Source organism: Pelecanus crispus, chromosome Z (assembly GCF_030463565.1).
Source record: "Pelecanus crispus isolate bPelCri1 chromosome Z, bPelCri1.pri, whole genome shotgun sequence".
NCBI classification, from domain to species: domain Eukaryota; kingdom Metazoa; phylum Chordata; class Aves; order Pelecaniformes; family Pelecanidae; genus Pelecanus; species Pelecanus crispus.
In genome coordinates this window covers 38,080,471-38,095,730 of record NC_134676.1, presented here as the reverse complement: position 1 = coordinate 38,095,730, position 15,260 = coordinate 38,080,471, and the positions used below count along the sequence as shown (strand labels likewise).

At 46.4% G+C, this 15,260-nt stretch overlaps 1 protein-coding gene across 1 annotated transcript in view; it reads left to right on the top strand.

Moving 5' to 3' along the window:
• The first annotated feature begins 13,760 nt into the window (after positions 1–13,760).
• The window catches only part of MLLT3 (MLLT3 super elongation complex subunit), a 155,131-nt gene continuing 153,631 nt past the window's right edge, over positions 13,761–15,260 (top strand). Inside the window, exons 1-2 of the mRNA XM_075726610.1 lie at positions 13,761–13,772; positions 14,291–14,471. Of these exons, the coding sequence (XP_075582725.1) occupies positions 13,761–13,772; positions 14,291–14,471 (193 nt within the window). The remainder of the gene's footprint in view (positions 13,773–14,290; positions 14,472–15,260) is intronic.

Here is a 15,260-nt window from a genome sequence, read left to right as displayed (position 1 = left end):
GCCTGTGAGCAGAGGGTTGTGCTAGATGATCTCCTGAGGCTTTTACTATGCCTTGTTTTCTGTGATTCTGTGATTAGTAGCATTTTCCTTTGAGGATATTTGGGTGTGGGGAGTGTGCAGAAATGTATTTTTGACCAGGACATAATGTGTATACTTAATGTAATTTTCTCTGAAATTCACATTCAAAAACAAAAAATTGGCTTTGCTCCAATGAGTAATTTTGCACTTACGGTGTGGCTAAGATGGAGTAGGCAGACTTGCAACTATACTGAGAGCTCCTAGTACAGTTTCAGAAAAGGAGAGCACTGACCAGGTGATTCCCACTGACAAGAAGAATTTTTAAAGTTGAATGGATATTCTTTCACATTTTTCCAAAATATAATTTCCAGCTCTGCTTACTATTATCTAGACTGTATTCCATTAGCATGGTTTTAATTGATAGGTATGAACACACTGTGCATATATTAATGTGTCAGAAACTGATATCCATTGCATTGCGCTGCTAGGCTCAAAGGTTTGTGATCTGCAGCACAACGCCTAGTTGGAGACCAGTCACAAGTGGTATACATCAGGGGCTGACACTGGGGTCAGTACTGCCTCACGTCTTCAAGAGTGATTCAGATAACCTCAGTTACAGTCTGAAAGAGGATTTCTTGGATTAGTGTTGTGGTTTAACCCTGTCCGGCAATCAAGCACAACACAGCCACTCACTCACTCCCCAGCCCCTGGTGGGATGAGGGAGAGAATCAGAAGAGTAAAAGTGAAAAAACTTGTGGGTTGAGATAAGAACAGTCTAATAATTGAAATAAAGTATAATAATAATAATAATAATAATAATAATATAATAAAGAATATACAAAGCAAGTGATGCACGATGCAATTGCTCACCACCCGCTGACTGATGCCCATCCCATCCCCGAGCAGCCATTGCTGCCCCCCCAGCCAACTCCCCCCAGTTTCTATACTGAGCATGACATCATATGGTATGGAATAGCCCTTTGGTCAGTTTGGGTCAGTTGTCCTGGCTGTGTTCCCTCCCAGCTTCTTGTGCACCTGGCAGAGCATTGGAAGCTGAAAAGTCCTTGACTTAGTGTAAACACTACTTAGCAACAACTAAACCATTAGTGTATTATCAGCATTATTCTCATCCTAAATCCAAACCACAACACTATGCCGGCTACTCAGAAGAAAATTAACTCTATCCCAGCCAAAACCAGGACAATCAGATTTTTAGAAACAACATTTAATATCCTTCTAGAAAGCAAGAATTCTACTTTGACGTAAGAACAGGTGTTTCATATGTGTACTTGTTCAAACATAAAGTTAGAATCTCATTGGTGTTTTCATAACATGGGATGATCAATGTAATAAGATAACATGCCTTCCAGATACTCATTTGTTCTCTGTGGTGATTAATAATTATGAAAACTCCTTATTTGAACATCAGAATCCTAGTGGGAAATTCAAACTCAATAAGTGACTTTCAAAAGCATATTACAGCTTTAAACTGTCAAGACAGCTCACTGTCTATTTTTATATTCCCATCAGTTTATGAAGTCCCCTAAAGCTCTTATTTTGAAATGAGATTTCATATTATAGCAACACCTTAACCAGTAATGGTCTTCTAGATTCTGCATTCAAGATAAAAGATTGCCAGCTGTGGCAAAGCAAGCCATGAGACTAGGATATGAGTGACTTCAGAACAACAGACTGCATTCTGCATTAACTTACACAGTGCAGCACAGCAAAACCTGAGGACAATTCAAGGAATGCAATTAAGGATGTCATTTAGATTGTTTTATGCCTCAGCTCCACTTTCAAAACATAGAAGTGCCTGTTTAAAAAAAATATATAGTTTTCCACTTCAGCACATTTCAGGCTACAACTTGGGGTAAAGGACAATGCTTGGAATTCCTATGATGAGGACAACAAAAACAGACAGAAAAGTGACATAGATCTTCAAATGCAGACTTCCTGGGTGCTGTACCACCACTTTTCTTCTTCTCTGCAGTCAGAGTTAGGAAACCACAGAGAAGACGAGAATGTGGGTGATGCTTGTGGGGCACAGGGAAGCATGGATCAACGGCACGGATCAGTTAAGCTCTCCTTAGTCCTTCCAGTGAATTCATCCTTGCTGTCAGACCTGCTTTCTATAGTACTCCTCCCCTTCCACCCCCGCCCCCAAACACAAGACTCTACATTTATTTAAATGGACATCAGTTAATGTCATAAACCTGTGAGAAGACTGCCTAGGAGTAAGTTAAAATAGATGAACATTCCAATCATTGCCATTGAGGTTAATAAGACTACTCATTTGCTTGGATTTACTCAGTGTGTGTTTGTAAGACAAGGCTTTAATTTTAACGGTCTCCTTGAAGTCCTTTGGATTGCACCTGAACCATCAGTGCAAAAATGAAAACTAACAGCTAGTGTGAGCCTTTTTTGGCAAGTTCTGCAAGTACTTATACTTCTTTTCACATAGGCAATGCTAGTGATAAGAAAGGGACCAGCAGCATGAGGAAAGGCTAATGACATGAGTGAACTCACTGTTGAAAACTGTTCAGTGAAACATACTATTTTTTCTTACTGCTTAAGGTGTTTTTCCATTTCTGTCTTTTCCCTGGTAATTTATTTTTAATTTTTTCTGTCTTTCCCTCTTACATTTTTTTACTGCCAGTTACATTTGTCAGGGATCTTTTAGAGATGTGTTTCTGATGGCCTCTGTTTTCTGGCCTCACAGGAGTTAAATTTCCTTTGGTTCCTTTTGAGACTGCTTTCTGGAACCCTTGAGATTTTAATGTCATTATTAACACAATCACTTGTATTGAAACAATGTCCAGTGTTTGCAATCAGATCAATTATAGCAGTTTAAACACTTCTTCAACCCAAACTTTCCACCTTTTGCTGGCCCTACGAAGTGTCTGTGAAACATACTCCCACTGAAGAGAGGCTTTTAGAATAAGTAGATTTTGACCCCTCTGCCTCAAGACCTGGACTCTGAAAGCAAATTATTTATGATCCAAGTACTCCCCCAAAAGACTTGCAGTCATCCTGGCATCCATTCCTGTGGGAAGTGGTGCCCCTTTTTACGCTAGTCTCTTAAGAATTTCCTTCAGATGGGGATGCAAGTGCAGAACACGGATGAATGATGCACTGGGAAACTATTACTCTCTCTCTAAATTTGTGTGTATATATAGAGAGAGAGTATATATGTCTTACACACACATATATTTGTATGTATTTGCAGTTTGAAGCAGATAAAATTGATCTTTTTGGTCAGTTTAAAATACGCTGGTTTGGGAACAGATGAAGGGGGAATGGGTAAACGAGAGGCAGCAAACCACTGAAAGGTAGAAATTGCAGTAGATCAGGACACTGTATTTTTTGTCAGGACACCGTGCTTTTTGTCAGGACACCATGCTTTTTGCATTTCTATCTTTTGGAGAGCTCAGGAGATTTATCTGAAATCGTAAATACATGGAAAATTATCTGGAATTAATGTCATATGGTAATGGAAACTACTCTGATACAAAATTAATTGTGCATTGAGGGGTGCCTACCATTAGGAGGAGTGTAAACAGAGTGCAGCTGCTCTACTACTAAAATGTATTTAATTCCGTGGACCACACAGAGCGTATATGGATGGGCTTCTGAAATCTGTGTGGCAAGTCAGAATATACAGGCTGCAGCTCCACTCGTTCCCCTCCAGCAGCTGGCAAAGCTTTTCCACTCATCTTAATTCTGCTTTGCTCCCCTCTATGCCTTCATAAAAAAAACCCTCCAGCTTCCTTGCAATGCTGTGACTACTAGCTGGCTCCCAACATCGATAGGTTGAGCAGTCTTGCTTTACAACTTTCTCATGTGTAAACGTAGCTATTTCTCGTTCATGTGATTTCTGTTTAGATTTCTGAAATATGCCTATCTAGCCCCTAAGACAAGACTTCTGCAAATACATATGTATTATATTCCTCAAACTTTGCAATGTTCTTTCAAATTCCACATTTGTCAAAGCATTTCTTTGTAATTGTTGAGCTAGCTGTGAATTTCAGTCTCTCTGTTCTCCCATACTACCTTTGTTTACACTTTTTTTTTCTATTTCTTCATTTTTTCCATTCTTTTCAGGGCCAAGCTTTGTCCTCACTGGGTTTAACTGCCTGCCTTACTTCATGCCTTATTTTGTTGTCCTTGGTCAAGTCATTTAATCTCTTCTTGTTTCAGTTCCCCATCCATAAAGTCAGGCCAAAACTACTTTCTGAGTCACAGTGAGGGCATAATCACGAGTTGTTTAAAGATGAGGACAACTGAGACCCTATGGTTATAGAATCACAGAATCATAGAATCATTTAGGTTGGAAAACACCTTTAAGATCATCCAGTCCAACCATTAACCTAACATTACCAAGTCCACACTAAACCAATCAAGGGTAAACTAGATTAAACCATGTCCCAGAGTGCCACATCTACCCGTTTTTTGAACACTTCCAGGGATGGGGACTCCACCACCTCTCTGGGCAGACTGTTCCAATGCCTGACTACCCTTTCTGTGAAGAAATTTCTCTTAATTTCCAGCCTAAACCTCCCCTGGCGCAGCTTGAGCCCATTTCCTCTCGTCCTATCGCTAACTACGTGGGAGAAGAGACCAACACCCACCTCACTACAACCTCCTTTCAGGTAGTTGTAGAGAGCGACAAGGTCTCCCCTCAGCCTCCTCTTCTCTAAGCTAAACAACCCCAGTTCCCTCAGCCGCTCCTCATAAGGCCTGTGCTCCAGACCCTTCACCAGCCTTGTTGCCCTTCTCTGGACACGCTCCAGCACCTCAATGTCTTTCTTGTATTGAGAGGCCCAAAACTGGACACAGTATTCCCGATGCGGCCTCACCAGCGCCAAGTACAGGGGAACAATCACTTCCCTGCTCCTGCTGGCCACACTATTCCTGATACAAGCCAGGATGCTGTTGGCCTTCTTGGCCACCTGGGCACACTGCTGCCTCATGTTCAGCCGGTTGTCAACCAGCACCCCCAGGTCCTTTTCGGCCAGGCAGCTTTCCAGCCACTCTTCCCCAAGCCTGTAGTGTTGCATGGGGTTGTTGTGACCCAAGTGCAGAACCTGGCTCTTGGCCTTGTTAAGCCTCATACAATTGGCCTCAGCCCATTGATCCAGCCTGTCCAGGTCCCTCTGCAGGGCCTTCCTACCCTCGAGCAGATCGACACTCCCACCCAGTTTGGTGTCATCTGCAAACTTACTGAGGGTGCACTCAATCCCCTCATCCAGATCATTGATAAAGATATTAAACAAGACTGGCCCCAAAACGTAGCCCTGGGGAACACCGCTCGTGGCCAGCCACCAACTGGATTGAACTCCATTCACCACTACTCTCTGGGCTCGGGCCACCCAACCAGTTTTTTACCCAGTGAAGACTACGCCCTTATATCAGTACTTGTCACTGATAAAGAATTCTGCTTTTCCCCATGAGTTTCTCACCAAGGTAAGGCTAAGCCATTCCAGCTTCTTACTCACTTCCCAGTGATACTGGGAATAAGGAAGGTTTGGCTGGTTCATGGTTCTCACAACAGAAAGCACGAAGCTAGGGTACTCGGCCTTTCTGATACTCCGTAACCAAGCTACGGCATAAGACAAGCAGTCTATGACCAAGACATACTGGTCATCTTATGCATAAACTCCTATCCTGGATAATAGTCAACTTACCTAACTAACACAGTGGCCAACACAAGAACCTGATGCAGAGCGAGGACAATCACATAATTCCTTTACACTTTTTGGTTGATTTCCATCAGGGAGGTCTCCTGTCAGGCCAAGAACCGAGAACACTGATTTCAGTGAAGTTACTCCCTAATAGCTGTCTTGCAGGTGTGATCACACTCTGTCCTGGCTATGGTTGCAGAAGTCTGGAACAGGTTCTCTGAATTTGGTCATTACACAGGCCTAATTCTGAGTACAGAATTTGACTGTGTTTCTTTGTCTAACAGGAGTATTTCCTCTGGGGGCTACACCATTGTGAGGAAACAAAAAACCTAAATACTTCCTCACAGGTCTCTCAACAAGACTTTCCACTCTGAACAGATTTCCTTACGTGTCCCCAGAGGCCTTTAAACAATTTTTTTTTTTACCTTCTAAGCTGTAATATTGTGCATAGCCAAGACTCCCTTTTTGCATTTATCTTTTGTCATTACTACTTCCCTCTGAGGTGGCTGGTGGTGAGTTATAAACTATTTTATATTGTTTTCTGAAACATGTAGCCCTTGCTCTTACAGATCTTTTCCACTGACTAGGGGGTTAATATGTTACTAGCTAAAGTGCTTATTTTCTATTTGATTTGTGATTAGAAATGGACAAGCCAATAAAACCTCAAAACCTGTGCACACTTGGCCCAGGCTGCTTGGCATTTGTTCAGCCTATGTTGCTAACTAAAAAAAAAAAAAAAAAAAAAAAAATCCAGAGAGAGTATTTTGCCATTAGTTCCTGGCAGCCAGAGGGACATTACAAAGCAGCTTATACATATTCCTTGTCGTATGTGTAAGATCAGCTGTAGGCTCATTTTAAGTTTTGGCTCTGGTTCAGACCAGCATCTTAACATTGTAATCAAAGTATCTGGCTTGGATCAGGAATGGGCTATGATTTTATATATTGTCTGCATAAGGAAATTAAAAGATCTCAAATACAGAGAAAGTCAGGCTGTTGATATATTTAAAAGGGACTGTGGTTTCCTTTATAGCCAGTAATATTAGCTGTTTCAGCTAGTTGCTTTTTTGAAACATTTAAAAACAAGCCCCATGTAAAAGTCAGTCCATATATTTGGGTCACAAAATTTGAACTTCAAATGGAAATTTAAAACAGCTGTGTTTGAAACACATTGAAGACAATTCAGTGTGTCCAAGTGAGCTGGGAAACAGTCTCCTTTTTTGTGACATAGGACATATCGGCCTTGTGTAAGAAAATAATACAGAAAGGCAGCAATTGCTTTCAGCCGTGTGTGCAATCACCAACAGTACAGCTATGAAATACAGCTCTTGTTAGGTTAGGTGCGATGCTGCGCTAACAGAGCTATGCTGCTTCCAGAGTTAGCTGCATATTGAGCAGAAATGTTGACTAATGTTCCATCTAAGTCAGGGATCTGGGATCTGTGCATCACGCTTCACAGCATGATGTAGGTATGTCTGAAGGTGTCTGAACATAGGGACTGGGAAGCCTACAGCTACATCAGTTATTTCAGCAGACATAAAATGTGCAAGCGGTTTTAGCATTGCAGTAGCTGATTACACGGACCTTTAGGTAGTTAAATACCTTTAAGAACATGACTCGAATGTCTCTCATTTTCCAGCAGCTGTATAATTATTCCGTGGTAAACCCTATTGTAGCAGTACTGGGTAGTACTACTAGAAAATTGCCTTCACCTTTATAACTCTGTAGATCTTTGAGCTAGATCTTTGCACTTTCATATGCATGTAATTGCATCCATCTGCTGTAATGAGATCAAAGAATGTTTCTTTTAACTGTTAATCCAAAATGAAGAAAATGATTGCACCAGTTTGTCACTTAACCAGCTCAAGATTGTTCTTTGATTCTGCTCCTGTCAGCTGAAGATTATATTTGGAGTTTGTGAAATTGATTTTTAAATGTCTGTAATTGCATCACAACCTGTTCAGCTTGAATACAAATGCTATTTTTAATTTTTTTATTTGTTTAAAAATCAGCATTGCTTCACAACTGACATATATTAAACAACTCCCTTTTCCAAATTTGAGCCTGAATCTGCAGATGTTTCTAAGTAATCATTACTCAACTGAGTGGTCTCAGTTAAGTAGTTAAAAAGACTATTAGAATGAATAAAGTTAGGTAACAGAAGCCTTTCCACCATTACACCGATGTGTGATACAGGAAAACAGCTTGTATTGATTCAGTCCTGTTCTAAGTCAAGACAAAAATATTTTTGTCCAAATACCTAAGAAATAAAAAACAGCATAGAAGGACTCCAGAGGACTATCCAGCTCCATTCCTTCCCATGGAATCCTAGGTTAGGGAGATGAATATGGAGTGTGAGTCTGTCCCAGAAAACTCACCTATTTAAGGGTTCTGAAAACCAGAATTGTCTCACTTGCATCTGTTAAGAATAAATGAATTTTCTGGTTACTGACAACCCTATTTCATCTTATTCTCAACCGTGACACAAGCTAGAGCTATTGAAGAAAAACAATCTCCCTTTGGTGGAAGATTTTTTTTTTCCCCTCTCTTCTTTCCTGTTTCTTCTATGGATGAAAATTAAAAATCTAGCAACCCTAATCATACAGTGTAGTGGAGACTCTTTACTTCTTGGACACCTTCTCTCTTGCTAAACAGGTTCAGACATCACCAGCTGTATTAGACTACTATTAAAAGGCTAATAGCTACTCTGTTTGCCTACACTGTTACCAAAACTTCTCTTTTAAAGTGGCCTGAGTATTAAACCTGTTCAGCTCATCTACACTCTAATTCTGGTAAAACAAAAATGCCAAAGATACCATAAAGTAACAGGACAACCATTAAAGTTGTTATAGTTTTGTGGCTTTCAGGAAATATCCACAAAGATTCAGAAGGGACTTTGGTTTCTTGACTTCAGCATAAAAGCTAGCAGGAACACAGACACACAGACATTGTGGAGACAAAAGACAGTCCTTTCACTCGTCTGATTCTTCCTCTTTTGCAGTACATACATTTGATGCTGCCAGGCCTAAAAGAACCCTTTTTTTCTCAGAAATTAGTATATCAGGAGGACAGAAAGAAATCAAATCCTATCTTTACAGCCTTCTGTGAAAAGTAGGGCAAATAAATAATTCCATGTACAAGTATATTTTATAGAAAAATATGTCATTATGGCTCTTAACTTGCAAGATAGCAATCATCTTTGCAGACATTTAAGATGGAAGCACATGCATAGCTATGGATCATTTGTGTTGTTATACAAAGGGAGAAATACATTTAAACAGGTTGAAAGGTTATAATTATGTTAAGTAATAATGATTTCCAGAACAAACTTGGGAGGACTAATTCAAATCTTTGCAGAAGAAGAAAAGCTAGAAGGAGGTGGACAAGAAGTAGAAATATTCCAACTTAGAGTGATGCTTTTATTTTTGCATTTGACTACTTCGATTGTCTGCCTTGTTCCTACTGAGCCAAACAAAACTGCGAGGTGATGCATACATAGAAATTGTTCATACTGTTTTTTTCCAGTCAAACTGAGTTGAAAAAAAGTGTTGTATCCTTATATGGTATCCCTGTAACAGAACATAATTTATTACACAGAAAGTTGGTGTCCCTGACTTATATACATATTCTTCATGATGTCAAACTATTATGTAAATAAGGAAGAAAAACACAAACAGGCAGTCAAGATCTTTGAAGAATTGTCCAGAAATGTAGAGAGATACTGTAAAAGGATTTACTTTCTAGCTAGCAAGATGGATTTAAGACAGGAGTTCGTATAGAATAGCATTTTGAACTACAGTGATTCCAGTATACATTTCCTTAATAAAATAATGCCTGTACCTGAGTATTTCAGGGTAGCATTCTGTAGTCCTCAAGTCTTTGAAGTTGTGGGTACACAGAGTTAAAAAAAGACTCTTAGGGATGATACTGCAGTCACTGAGTATGGAAATAATTCCATAGACCTGTTTCAGTAAGGAATCTGTATCAGAGCATCTGTCTGCTTTGTGCATAATTGCTGTCAGTAAGATAATATGTTCAATGCATTCAAAATAGCTATGAAACTACATATGCACGAGCTCAAATACCCACTGAGATACATAATTTTAGGTGCCTATGTTTAAAAATCATATAATCTTTATGGACTAAATTAAGGTTTGCCTATTACTAATTTAAGTACATTTGTCTAATTTTTTAAAGGCAATAATAAGAAAGCCAAAATATGCATTGTAATTGTCTTAAAACTTATGTATATGTCACACTAAGAATTAAGTGATAGCACCATTTTGATAGCGGAGAAGCACATCTTCCATTTCTTCATTGTGAATTTTATGCTCAGATTGACAGTGTAACATGAAGTTGGAATGTAGGTGATGGGGTGAAAGAAAAGAAAGAGGGGTGGTTTGGTAATGATTTAAATAGTCATGCCCAGTTACTACTATAAAATGGTCAGTGCCTCAAATGTATTGTTGGAGGAGTAAGAATCAAACTGTTTCCAGGAGTTGCATTACTCGATAACGAAAGGTCACATATGGTGTGAAATTAAATATGTGCCAATAATGAAAGTCAAAATACTTTTATTGTCTATGTTATTGTTATTATTGGGAACGTGTTACTAACTCAACTCTGCACTAATGTGGAAGAGTACATTGTGTTTAAACACCAAAAAATGAGTGTCTTCTGAATGGCAAAACCCCTCACCAACTCAAAAATGCTCAAGAGTCTGATTTCCAATGAAACCAGAGGGATCTAGACAGCTAAATGCTGTTGATGATCTATTCTCAGTCCTTACAAGTCCTTCTTAAATGACTGAAGACTTGAGAAGAGCAGCTCAGCCACAGCAAAAATGGAACCTTTGTAGAGAAATGCCGGGGATCCTCAGCCTGCAGATGCTCTGTTTGGATGGGTCCTGACACCTGGAAGCCCCCTGCATTAAGTGTGTGTCCTGGTTTCGGCTGGGATAGAGTTAATTTTCTTCCTAGTAGCAGGCATAGTGCTGTGGTTTGGATTTAGTAGGAGAAGAATGTTGATAACACGCTGATGTTTTTAGTTGTTGCTCAGTACTGCTTATGCTAGTCAAGGACTTTTCAGCTTTCCATGATTTGCCAGGTGCACAAGAAACTGGGAGGGGGCACAGCCAGAATAGCTGATCCAAACTGACCAAAGGGCTATTCCATACCATATGACATCATGCTCAGTATATAAACTGGTGGGGGGTTTGCCGGGGGGCAGCAATCGCTGCTCGGGAACTGTCTGGGTGTTGGTTGGTGGGTGGTGAGCAATTGCATTGTGCATCACTTGCTTTGCATACTATTATTATTATTATCATCTATATTATATTATTATCATTACTATTTTACTTTATTTCAGTTATTAAACTGTTCTTATCTCAACCCAGGAGTGTTGCTCACTCTTACTCCTCCACTTCTCTCCCCCATCCCATCGGGTTAGGGGGAGTGAGCGAGTGGCTGCGTGGTGCTTAGTTGCTGGATGGGGCTAAACCACAACAGTGTGATAGTGGTCCAACCTTGCTGTCCTTGTTCATGTGCACAATCCTTGCTCTAGTAAATAGCATCGGTATCTTGTTTCTCTTTTAAGTTATCTTGCATGTATGAAGTTTTAAAGTTACCAGAATCAGCTTCCATGGGTAGATGGACTCAGCAGGAGTTCTTACGCATCCTGGCTTGCTAGCTAGCCCAGTGAAAGATTAGTAGAAGGTACATGAACTGCTAGATCTGCACACTGCAATTTTAAAACATGGATATAGAATCATAGAATCATAGAATCGTTTAGGTTGGAAAAGACCTTCAAGATCACCCAGTCCAACCATTAACCTACACTACCAAGTCCACACTAAACCAATCAAGGGTAAACTAGATTAAACCATGTCCCAGAGTGCCACATCTACCTGTTTTTTGAACACTTCCAGGGATGGGGACTCCACCACCTCTCTGGGCAGACTGTTCCAATGCCTGACTACCCTTTCCGTGAAGAAATTTCTCCTAATTTCCAGCCTAAACCTCCCCTGGCGCAGCTTGAGCCCATTTCCTCTTGTCCTATCGCTAGCTACTTGGGAGAAGAGACCAACACCCACCTCACTACAACCTCCTTTCAGGTAGTTGTAGAGAGCAACAAGGTCTCCCCTCAGCCTCCTCCTCTCCGGACTAAACAATCCCAGACAAAGAGACAGCGCACATACTTGAGGGGTTAATGTTAATAAATTTCAAGTCACGTTGTAACTTGCGGAATTTTCACAAACTATTGGTCCTTTTGAGTAGTCAGTACTGGTTTTATTAATTGAGGCTGACAACATCTGTAAGAAAAGTAAGCTATGGCGCAGTAGCTTTGAAGGAATCGTTAAATTATGCTAGGATTTCGACAACGCGCGTCTCATTCCGAAGCGGAGAAGGTACGAGAGGCGGCTGCTTAGAGCCTTCTGGAGAGGTCAAACGAGGACACGGGCGGCAGGGGTCCGTGCGCCATCTTTTGGTGGCACCTGGGGCGCCGGGGGGCGGGGGGGGCCGTCCTTTGGTTCCGCTGCGCGCCCACCCCGCTCGGACAGGGCTGCCGTGCTGGGTGTCCAATCGTGGAGTTGGCATCGGCGTCAGGAAAATTATTCAAAAATGTAACTATCGAAAGGACAAAAGTAGTTTTGGGCGCGCAAAAAGTTGCTACCGCCGACTTGCGACAGCGCTGTGGCTGTGGGAAGGCGCTGGCCGCCCGGGCGCGGCGCGGTGCGGGGCCGGGGCCGGCGGTCGCGCCCAGCTGCGCAGCGGCACCGTCCCCCGGCGGGGACGGGCACGTTGCCGCGTACGGTTCGGAGGGGGGATGGAAGTTGTTGAGGTAGTAACGGTTGTTTTGAAAGAGTATCAGCCCGTTAACGGTCGAAATAGCCGTCAGTGCTGCAAACACGTGTTAAATAATGCCGAGTGTCACCTCCCGCCTGCTGCCCGTCGTCACCCCTCCAACCTGTGCCCTCAGGGCATTCGCTTCGCGTCCTCCTCCTGTTGTTGTTTTTGCAAGGGGATGTAACAGGGGCTTTTTGTGACGGTACCCGAGACAGAGGCTGAGTTTCGCGGGGGGGGGTTGGGGGGAGGTCCTTCTCCCAGCCTACCTTCGGCGCAGGGAGTCCTTTTGCTTAATTTCGGCCGCAGGCCTCCTACGTGCTGCGGCCGGCAGGTCCCGGCGGCGGGCGGGCGGGCGGCCTGCGGCGCGCTGCCGTTTCCCAGCTGCGGGGAGCCGCTGGCTCTCGCCGTTGGCAGCGGCGGAGCCGACCCGCCGCCATCCACGCTGCGGCTGACAGCGGGGATCCCGCCCGCCGCCTCGCCGGCGGAGCGAGCGGCTTTGCGGGGGGAGCGGGGCAGGGCGCCGCGGCCGTGAGGGGGGGGAGGGCGGCAGCCCCCGCCGCCGCTCGCTCCCGCTCTCCTCGCTCGGCGGCGGATGGGGAGAAGACCGCTACCCCGTCTCTCTTTTGTTCGCGGCTGTTCTTGCTCAGTTTCCCTTCCCGCTTCGGTACGACGGCGCCGCCGACCGCCGGTCCCCCGCTTGGGGTGGGGTGGGGTGGGGTGCGGCGCTGCCGGGGGCACCCCCCCCCCGGTTCCCGTACCCCCCCCCGCAGCCTGTTCCTTTAAGGGCCGGCGGGGCGGGGCGGGGCGGGGCCGGGCGGAGGGGCTCGCGGCCGTGCCGCCGCGCTCCATTGGCTGAGCGCGCCGCCCCGGCGCCCGCCCCCCCCGGCACGCTGTTATGTCTGTGTCTCGGTGTCACTCCGGCGGGCGGCGCGCATGCGCGGCGGGCGCTCAGCCAGCCGGCGGGGCCGGGGCCGCGACCGCCACCGGGGCCGGGGCGAGCGCTGAGGTCGGGACCGCCGCGGGCTCGGTGTGTGGCGAGGGTCGGGAGGAGGAGGAGGCAGACAGCGGCAGCAGCGAGGCGGAGGATGTCCGCCGCCCGCCCGCCGCTCCTCTGCGCGCCCGCCGCCGCCAGCACCTCCACGTCTTCATGAATTAGCGCGGCGGGGTGGGGGCGGGGGACGGGAGCGAGCGCCCCAGCGGAACCGGCGCCCCAGGCATGGCCAGCTCGGTGAGTACCACGGGCCCGGCGCCACCGGGAAGGGCTTGGCCTGACGGCGGATTTCGCTGTGCCTGCGGCTTTCCCTGCCTCCCGCTGCCGCCCCGCCGCTCCCGGCAGCGGCACGGAGCGCGCAGGCAGTGGGAGGGAGGCGGCGGGTGTCGCCTCAGCCATGTTCCTGCCGCCGCACCGGGGGCACCGGGCGCGGAGGCGCCGGGAGCGGGGACGGTGCGTCCCTGACAGCGGCCGCCGGCTGCCCGCAGGACGGCACGGCGGGCCGGCGGCCGCGTCCTCCCGGCGGCAGCGAGAGCTCTTCTGCGCCCTCGCCTGCGGGGCCGGTTTTTTGTTGCGGGGTGGCGGTGGTGCCGTTCCGGTTTTCTTCCTCTTGCCGGGGCTATGGTAGCGTTTTCTCCGCGTGTGTCCCGTCCCCCCCCCCCCCCCTCCTGCCATGGGGCCGGCCCCCCCTCGGCCGCCCGCCCGGCCCCGCTCCGCGGGCGCTCACCGGACGCTCCCCGCCTCTCCCCCCGCAGTGCGCCGTCCAGGTGAAGCTGGAGCTGGGGCACCGAGCCCAGGTCAGGAAGAAGCCCACGGTGGAGGGCTTCACCCACGACTGGATGGTGTTTGTCAGAGGGCCCGAGCACAGCAACATTCAGCACTTCGTGGAGAAAGTCGTCTTTCACCTGCACGAGAGCTTCCCCAGGCCGAAAAGAGGTAGGCAGGGCCCGCCGCGGGCCGCCCCGGCGGGACCGGCGTCCTGCCCCCGCCGCCGGAGGCCTCCCCGCCGCCGGGCGGCCGCTAGCGGGGTCTCCCCCGCGGCGAGCGCTCCCCGGCCGGCTGGGAGCGGGCGCAGCCGACGGCTCCGTGCCGCTCTCCGTGGAGAACAAAAGCGGCCGTCGGGGCGGTGGTGGGCTGCCGGTGGCCCTTCTCCCGCCCGCCTTAGGGCTGCCCGGGGGCGGTGGGGGTGCTCCTCGCTGCCCCTTCCCCTCTCCCGCGCTTGCTGCTGCGGGGATCTCCGCTCGCGACCGCGGAGCCCAGGCCGGCCGTGGGTCCGGGTCCCGGCTCCTCCCGGTCTCTCTCTTGTCGGTGGCACGGGGCTGGCTTTTGTCTCGGGGCAGGTCTGCACCGGAGGCTTTTGCCCACGTGTTGCTTGCTTCTGGCTGGTGTTGCTTTCTCTCGATATACTGCATGCCTGACTGGGACGGGGATATCGGGAAATGCATTCTGCTCTGATTTTGGTACTTGCGTTTGGACTCCCCCAATACTTCGCTTTCTCCTTAGTTCTCTAGTTCATTGTCAGGGCTTCAGCCTTTCCTGAGTACGTGAAAACTTCTTGAAAGGTGTGTTTGTGTGGTGCGTATGTACCTACGTAAGCTGAGCTGGGAGAGGTACAAGAAGCCTTTCCAGATCTGATTCCTGAGCCCTTACTGTCCTGATTATTGTAGTTGGATTAGCAGAGGTAACGGTACAAATAAACAAACCTGCCCACTTCTTTTATCACAA